The following is a 9,210-nucleotide window of genomic DNA, read 5'->3' on the forward strand; positions in this document are numbered from 1 at the left end:
GATGCCAGAATAAAGGGGCAGAGAGATCTCGGAGGGTGGTGGGAAGTTATCGAGCTAGGGAAGGTCATGAAGGGATTTAAAAACAAGGAAGGCAATTTTAAAATTGAGTCATTGTTGAACCGGGAGCCGATGTAGATTAGTGAGCACAGGGGTGATGGATGAACGGGATTTGGTGTGAGTTAGGACACGGGCAGTAGTGTTTTGGATGAAATAAAAACAAGGAATGCTGTAAATACACAGCAGGTCTGGCAGCATCTGTGGAGAGAGAAGCATAGTTAACGTTTCAGGTCAGTGACCCTTCATCAGAATGTTTTGGATGAGTTCAGGTTGACAGAAGGTGTAAGGTGGGAGACTAGCCAGGACAGTATTGGAATAGTTGAGTCTGGAGGTAACAAAGTCATGGATGAGGGTTTCAGCAGCAGAAGAGTCGTGACAGAGTTTGAGACGGACAATGCTCTGGAGGTGGAACTAGACAGTCTTAGTGATTGATCTGGAATCAGAAGCTCATCTTAGGGCCAAATATGACACCGAGGTTATGAAACATCTGGTTTAGACTCAGGCGGTGGCCAGGGAGAGGAATGGAGGCAGTAACTAGGCAACAGACATTGGAGCTGGGACCAAAGTCAAAAAATCAATAGCTTCAATCTTCCCAACATTCAAAATGGGAGGACATTTCTACTCCTCCAGCCCTGGATTTTGGACAAGCAATGTGAAAAATCAGAGACAGTGGAGGGTTAGAGGAAGGTGGTGGTGAGATTGAGCTGGAGTCGTCAGCGTAGATTGGAACCAGATCATGTTTTCTGATGATGTCGCTGAGGGCCAGCATGTAGATGAGAAATGGGAGTGATCTAAGACTTGATCCTTGGTGGAATCCACATGTACATGTGCACGAGCTGGAAGAGAAGCTATTGCAGGTGATAAGAATGAAACCAGGTGAAGAAAGTTCCACCCAGCTGCATGTCAGAGGACAGACATGAGGAGGATGGTGTGGGTCAACGATGTTAAAGGCAGACAGGTCAAGAGGATGAGGATGGATAGATCAGTGAATTAGAATTAGGGATTTGTTTATTAACTGAGGGAACATCTGCTTTTATATTGGAAACAGCTGGATGGAGTTATTTAGATCAGTGAAGTAGAAAAAGAGATTAGTTTATCAACTGAGTGAAACATCTGCCTCCACGTTGGAAATAGCCAGATAATATTAATTTTCAATTGATTTTTCAATCTGATTGGTTTTATGATTGATCCATTGGCACACATCAGATATCATTCCTTTAAATCCTTTTCTACTCCTTTTCCTTTCCTTTTCAGCTTGATATTGTTTCCATTCCTCTGGTAACAGATCCTCTTTCCTGGTAACTTTTGCTATAATCTCAGCCTGTTGTTTGACTACATTCAGTGACTGAATTCGCTCCAGGAACCCAGGCTTAGCTTCCTCTTTCTCAGACTGAATCAGCAGGTCGATGTAATCTGGGGTTTGGTCTGAGAGCAATTTCTTCAAGTCTTAAAATGATCTGAGATGATTTTTCAATCAGCTCCAACACGACATCCTGAACATCAGCCAATTCCTGCTGAAGTTGTTTCATGATTTTCTGCTGTGACATCTTTTCACCAGATGCCTTCTCATACTTTTCTTTCAGCTGACTGTATGTCCTCTTCTCCATTCTGGTTTTATACTCAAATCTGTACTTCTGGTTGTAATGAACAGACCAGATACATTTATTAGGGCAGGCTGTGCAGTTCCCATTGCCATCCATTGCTGCACATCCTCGTTTTTCAGCATCATTAGGAATCTTACAGGGATAATGACAGGTGAAGCGACATTTCTGACAGTTGGTTATGTAATTACCGGTCCCACTGATATCTTCCTTTTCTGCAAACGTGATTTCAACTTCATATTCAAAATCTTTATTTGCATCCAGATCGACCTGGAGTTGGTTCAAAGCCTGTTGTGTTTTCCTGATCTCCTCCAGTTTTGTCAGACCCGCTTTGATCTGAGGCTGCAATCCCTCTACCGCAGCCTCCAGCTGCTGACGCTCCCTAAGCACCTCCTTTGTCAAGCGTAAACTCTTTGTTTCCATTTTGCTCAAAGCTGTAAAGAATTTCTTCATACTGTTTGATCCCATCTTCCAGAACATTGCATCAAAGTTCTCACTGTCCTCCTCCTCTTCCTCCTCATTGTTATCATCAGGATTCCTCTTGTCAGCAGGGTTTTCAGCAGCTGAACTTTGAGCAAATATGGCTGAATTGTTGAACTTGAAATGAACTGAAAAACCTTTTTTATCTTTGGGACACGGTATCTCAGCAACATTGATGGCCTCCAGAACAGAGGGAACCTGCCCATCAGCGAATGTCACCAGTATTCGGATGTTCTCTGCAATATCTTTACCAAAAATGGAAAGAATCGAATCAAAGACATATTTCTGGGAATGAGTCAGACGAGCCGAAGAGGCCTGAGTGACAAAACACACGGCATCGATCTGATTAATACCATCTGGGGAAGTAAAGAACTCTCGGATCTGATCAGTGATAAGTTTATCTCGGGTTATCCCCCTGGTATCTCCGAATCCCGGCGTGTCTATGATAGTGAGAGAGTAATCAATCTGGAATCCTTCTCGATGGTGGAGTTCGTAGGCAGTGATTGAGGATGTCTGACTTTCAGCCTGGGGTCTTCCTGTCCCTTCATCTATTAATTTGTATCTGAAGTTGTCCTTCCATTCCACACCCAGGATGTAGTTGATCATTCCATTAATGAAGGTTGTTTTTCCTGCTCCTGTTGCTCCAAGAACCAGAATTGTCCTGACACTGTGTTTTGTGGTGGGCTTTCCGAAGGAGCATTTTACAAAGCTTTGAAAGAATATCGGGAATGTAGGACCAATCTGAAACGAGGAATTAAGAGGGCTAAAAGGGGTCATGAAATATCTTTAGCAAACAGGGTTAAGGAAAATCCCAAAGCCTTTTATTCATATATAAGGAGCAAGAGGGTAACTAGAGAAAGGATTGGCCCACTCAAGGACAAAGGAGGAAAGTTATGCGTGGAGTCAGAGAAAATGGGTGAGATTCTAAACGAGTACTTTGCATTGGTATTCACCGAGGAGAGGAACATGACAGATGTTGAGGTTAGGGACAGATGTTTGATTACTCTAGGTCAAGTCGGCATAACGAGGGAGGAAGTGTTGGGTATTCTAAAAGGCATTCAGGTGGACAAGTCCCCAGGTCCGGATGGGATCTATCCCAGGTTACTTAGGGAAGCGAGAGAGGAAATAGCTGGGGCCTTAACAGATATCTTTGCAGCATCCTTAAACACGGGTGAGGTCCCGGAGGACTGGGGAATTGCTAATGTTGTCCCCTTGTTTAAGAAGGGTAGCAGGGATAATCCAGGTAATTATAGACCGGTGAGACTGACGTCAGTGGTAGGGAAGCTGCTGGAGAAGATACTGAGGGATAGGATCTATTCCCATTTGGAAGAAAATGGGCTTATCAGTGATAGGCAACATGGTTTTGTGCAGGGAAGGTCATGTCTTACCAACTTAATAGAATTCTTTGAGGAAGTGACAAAGTTGATTGATGAGGGAAGGGCTGTAGATGTCGTATACATGGACTTCAGTAAGGCGTTTGATAAGGTTCCCCATGGTAGGCTCATGGAGAAAGTGAAGGCGCATGGGGTCCAGGGTGTACTAGCTAGATGGATAAAGAATTGGCTGGGCAACAGGAGACAGAGAGTAGCAGTGGAAGGGAGTTTCTCAAAATGGAGACGTGTGACCAGTGGTGTTCCACAGGGATCCGTGCTGGGACCACTGTTGTTTGTGATATACATAAATGATTTGGAGGAAAGTATAGGTGGTCTGATTAGCAAGTTTGCAGACGACACTAAGATTGGTGGAGTAGCAGATAGTGAAGGGGACTGTCCGAGAATACAGCAGAATGTAGATAGATTGGAGAGTTGGGCAGAGAAATGGCAGATGGAGTTCAATCAGGGCAAATGCGAGGTGATGCATTTTGGAAGATCCAATTCAAGAATGAACTATACAGTAAATGGAAAAGTCCTGGGGAAAATTGATGGACAGAGAGATTTGGGTGTTCAGGTCCATTGTTCCCTGAAGGTGGCAACGCAGGTCAATAGAGTGGTCAAGAAGGCATATGGCATGCTTTCCTTCATCGGACGGGGTATTGAGTACAAGGGTTGGCAGGTCATGTTACAGTTGTATAAGACTTTGGTTCGGCCACATTTGGAATACTGCGTGCAGTTCTGGTCGCCACATTACCAAAAGGATGTAGATGCTTTGGAGAGGGTGCAGAGGAGGTTCACCAGCATGTTGCCTGGTATGGAGGGTGCTAGCTATGAAGAGAGGTTGAGTAGATTAGGATTATTTTCATCAGAAAGACGGAGGTTGAGGGGGGACCTGATTGAGGTGTACAAAATCATGAGAGGTATAGACAGGATGGATAGCAAGAAGCTTTTTCCCAGAGTGGGGGATTCAATTACTAGGGGTCACGAGTTCAAAGTGAGAGGGGAAAAGTTTAGGGGGGATATGCGTGGAAAGTTCTTTACGCAGAGGGTGATGGGTGCCTGGAACGCGTTGCCAGCGGAGGTGGTAGACGCGGGCATGATAGCGTCTTTTAAGATGTATCGAGACAGATACATGAATGGGCAGGAAGCACAGAGATACAGACCCTTAGAAAATAGGCGACATGTTTAGATAGAGGATCTGGATTGGCGCAGGCTTGGAGGGCCGAAGAGCCTGTTCCTGTGCTGTAATTTTCTTTGTTCTTTGTTTGTTCTACACAGTGTCCGTCCTTGTTCAGTATCTTCTTCTTTATGGGGATTGTGTAAATGGAAGGGTTCCCACTGGCCGTTAACGTACTTTCTCTGCGAAGTTTCTCTGCTCGTCTCTTTGGTTCATTTTCCTTTTCTATTAAAACCTCATCACTTGCTGCACTAGACCCTCCTTCTCCACAGTCAGCAGACACTCGCACTCTGTGGGATGTCTTGGGTTTCAATCCCTCTAAAATATAACGTCATTCACTGTCTGTTGTCTTTATTTCCTTCCAATGTACATTCTCTGTGCTAGAGGTAACTGCCTTTTCTTCTCTATATTCTATCCTGTACTGAACTATATTGACACCAGCTCCAATCTCAGTCGGCCTGTCCCAGGTGAGTATTGCAGAACACCAGTATACCTGGAGTGTTGAAGGTTTACCAGGTGGACTTGTTGGAAGTGTGGTGACACTGTAACTCTCACTGGCCATGCTGACCCCTGCCTTGATCTCTGCTCTGTATTGGAATTGATATTCCTGGTGTGTCTGTAACCCAGGGATTGTGAAGGAGTCGGATTGATGGGATGTATCCACAGTTGTCCATTCCTCCTGTTGGGTAGCTCGGTCCTCCACCTTGTACCCAACAATCTCACCAGCACCGTATCTCGGTGGCTGTAATTGGAGTGTCACACTGTCATGTGTTGTTCCACTAACCACAGGTCTCTCCGGCTGTGATGGGGGTTTGAAGCACTGGGTCACCACAAACCCTCTCTCATACAGGTAAATCGATGCTCCTACATTACTGTCATCCTGCACAGAAGCAACAATGAACTTTGTTTTCCTTCGTGCTCTGTTGGCTGTGGCAAAATCCAGGAATAAGCGAGAGCACTCCCTCATCTTCTGGGATCCAGACACTGAGTTAAACCACTGCTGGTTGTGATATTCTGCACTAACCCGGTTAGCAGGATTTGGTATCTGCATTTTCTCAGCTGTGTGAGATTGTAGGTAGCTGGCTGCTTCTGACAGATAGAAGTCTTCTTGATGCAGTGATGTAAATGTGAAGCAGACCACATAATCTGTCTCTGGATCCAACACTTCTCTATCCAACTCACTCCTTGATTTTACAGAATGAATATCTTTCAATCTCATGAGGTAAGATCTCACCACATTCATTTCCCGCTCCTTGTCATCCAGCCATTTGATCAGTGACTGGTGTTTGAATGGTGACTGTTCCTTGTTCTTCAGAATATCCACCAGTGATCCTTCCTCCTTCCCACCTCCACGGATAGATGGTAACACACTGGCTAAAGTCTTCTGGAAAACCAGTTTATACTCCAGACACATCTCTCGGAATTTCACTATCCTGTCCCCGATCTCTGGAAATTGAATAGTGATACTGTCTCCCATCAGATCATTACATCTCATCACTGTCTCATTGAGCTGCTCCAGTACAGACTGAGAGTGATTGACCAGTCCGATGCTTATGTCTCGTACCAGCTGAGCAGCTTTGGAGTCCAGTTTGTTGAGTGGGTAAAGCCAGACTCTCATGGGCACTGCGTGCTCTCCATCTGCTCCCAGTAACTTTGGGATGTTTCTGTAGATTTTGATGGCATCTTGGAATATGGTGGGATTGTTTTCCAGTGAGAAATCCCCATAAAAGGTGCAGCTGAATTTCTGGGTATTGGTATTTTCTTCATCTGTCATTTTTAGGGAGGCCTCGCCCTCAATTGCAACCTTGGGAATAATTTTAATCATCTCCCCCAGGTTACCCTGAATATCCCATAGACTCTCTGCTGAAGAGACCTCTTGATCAAACACAAAGAAAGCCTGAGCCCCGTACAACACTGCTGTAACCACATGAGTTGCTGTCCCCTGATCAAACACATACGGGTAGGTTACGTTCTGCCGACCTAAGTGATTCATTGTCAGCTGTTTAAACCTGGTTGTTGTTCGGTACTGAAGGGTCACTCGGGCCTGTTGCTTCGATTTCTTTGTGCCATTGACATATTTCGCTGATCCTTTCACCTCTATTAAACCACCCAAGAAACTTGCTTTCATTAATGCGTCCACATTCAGAGCAGAGGCTTTCTTCTCAATGGAGTCAGATGTAATGATGTGAAACTCTGTGTTAGGCTGAGATCGTACATCAAGGTCATTCTGAAGAGCCTCCAAGTCCCACAGTGTGACCCCTACAGAAGAAACAGATCAATAAACAGATGAATATTGAGATTAACAGTGATCAATGAAATATTAATGAGCAATATTAAATTGTATATTCAGTCGATCAGAAATCTCTCTTTTGGAATGAAATTTGACAGTGCAGAATAACTGGAATAATCACTTCACTCTTTTAGAACAGGTTCATTTTTAACTAATGCCTATCTCACTTCTTTCCTGAGCTCTCATCCTCACTGAGCAGATTAATACAGTGAGTGACTGAGCCATAAACACCAACCAGATCCCAAATGTGATCCCTGATCTATGCTGAGTTAACTGATCTCAGCTGGAAGGGTAATAGAATTGGCCTCAGTACCCCTGGATCAGACAGTGAGAAGGAGACGAGGATTCCTATTGCCGATCACAATCCAGTGTTCACTGCTGCTATTATTGACAGTGGATGGTGGAGGATGTACTGGGTCAGGTCTGAAACCTTCTGGTTTGAAATAACATGTCAACACTTCACTGACGAGTCACCCACATGAGTGAGGGACTGAAGGAGACTGGTATACGTGGAAATGAAGAAAGAAATTTAGTGAGACAAAGGAAAGCCCAGCTCCCTGAAAATGATGATCAAATGCCAGTTCTAAAGGGATATCGAATTGTTGATAAAGCAGGACAGATTCTGTAAAGTTATGAGTGAATGATGATGTACGAGTTGTGGTTTTGCTAAATAATGGATACAACTGCACTGGGGACAGGCGCCTTGCACATATTTGGTCTCTGGAAGTACAGAGATTGTCTGTTAATTTTATGAACCTCCTCAGAGACTCAGTTGTGCAGCAAAGCAGTGGAAGAATCAGACCTTTAGGACAAACAGCCAGAGGTGGAGCATAACTTTCATAGTTTCAGGCTTATATGCGAGAAGCTAAAATTTTAATAAGCATAAGTCTCATAAATGCCAGAAAATGATGCAAATGAATAACTTGCTGCTTTTTTTTTCTTTTGCCTTTGGCTGTTTTTGTGTCTCGAGCTGATCTCTTTTTCAAATGGCTCCCGAACTAATTCTCTGACCAGTCATGGTCAGCTTGGATTCTGAACTAAAAATTGTTACAGAATTTTCTCGCAAACTTCTGTTCGCTTTCATTTTTGCACTGATGTTCAACACATTTTGATCTATGGATTGTTTGATGTCACTGAGTGAACTCAGTGATGCCATTGATTCTTCAGCCAGTGGAAAAGCCCCTGGGAAGGACGGCATTACCCCTGAAATAATCAAGAGTGCCAAGCCTGCTATACTCTCAGCACTCCATGAACTGCTTTGTCTGTGCTGGGATGAGGGAGCAGTACCACAGGACATGCGCAATGCCAATATCATCACCCTCCATAAGAACAAGGGTGACTGCAACAACTACCTGCTCAGCATTGTGGGAAAAGTCTTCGCTCGAGTCGTTTCAAACAGACTCCAGAAGCTGGCTGAGCGTGTCTACCCTGAGGCACAGTGTGGCTTTTGACATGCTATTCTCCCTTCGCCAGCTGCAGGAGAAATGCCACAAACAACAGATGCCCCTCTACATTGCTTTCATAGATCTCACCAAAGCCTTTGACCTCGTCAGCAGGTATGGTCTCTTCAGACTACAAGCAAAGATCGGATGTCCACCAAAGCTACTAAGTATCATCACCTCATTCCATGACAATATGAAAGGCACAATTCAGCATAGCGATGCCTCATCAGACCCTTTTCCTATCCTGCGTGGTGTGAAACAGGGCTGTGTTCTCGCACCTACACTGTTTGGGATTTTTTTCTCCCTGCTGCTCTCACATGCGTTCAAGTCTTCAGAAGAATGAATTTTCCTCCACACAAGATCAGGTGGCAGGTTGTTCTACCTTGCCCGTCTTAAAGCAAAGACCAAAGTACGGAAAGTCCTCATCAGGGAACTCCTCTTTGCTGATGATGCTGCATTAACATCTCACATTGAAGAGTGTCTGCAGAGACTCATCGACAGGATTGCAGCTGCCTGCAATGAATTTGGCCTAAACATCAGCCTCAAAAAAATGAACATCATGGGGCAGGACGTCAGAAATGCTCCATCCATCAATATTGGCGACCACGCTCTGGAAGTGGTTCAAGAGTTCACCTACCTAGGCTCAGCTATCACCAGTAACTTGTCCCTTGATGCAGATATCAACAAGCGTATGGGAAAGGCGTCCGCTGCTATGTTCAGACTGGCCAAGAGAGTGTGGGTAAATGGCACACTGACACTGAACACAAAAGTCCGAGTGTATCAAGCCTGT

At 44.6% G+C, this 9,210-nt stretch overlaps 2 protein-coding genes across 2 annotated transcripts; both read right to left on the reverse strand.

The window, feature by feature from the left end:
* Positions 1-1,442: 1,442 nt before the first annotated feature.
* Positions 1,443-4,904, reverse strand: LOC137345847 (uncharacterized). The gene is made up of 2 exons (XM_068009096.1): positions 4,866-4,904; positions 1,443-2,879 (listed from the first exon to the last, which is right to left on the reverse strand). Exons 1-2 carry the CDS (start codon positions 4,902-4,904, stop codon positions 1,443-1,445), a joined length of 1,476 nt encoding a protein of 491 aa, XP_067865197.1.
* A 115-nt stretch (positions 4,905-5,019) lies between these two features.
* Positions 5,020-8,176, reverse strand: LOC137345848 (stonustoxin subunit alpha-like). The gene is made up of 2 exons (XM_068009097.1): positions 7,990-8,176; positions 5,020-6,947 (listed from the first exon to the last, which is right to left on the reverse strand). The coding sequence occupies exons 1-2, from the start codon at positions 8,174-8,176 to the stop codon at positions 5,020-5,022; spliced, it is 2,115 nt and encodes a 704-aa protein (XP_067865198.1).
* Positions 8,177-9,210: the final 1,034 nt, after the last annotated feature.

The sequence above is a fragment of the Heterodontus francisci genome, chromosome 29 (genome assembly GCF_036365525.1).
Source record: "Heterodontus francisci isolate sHetFra1 chromosome 29, sHetFra1.hap1, whole genome shotgun sequence".
Lineage (NCBI taxonomy): Eukaryota > Metazoa > Chordata > Chondrichthyes > Heterodontiformes > Heterodontidae > Heterodontus > Heterodontus francisci.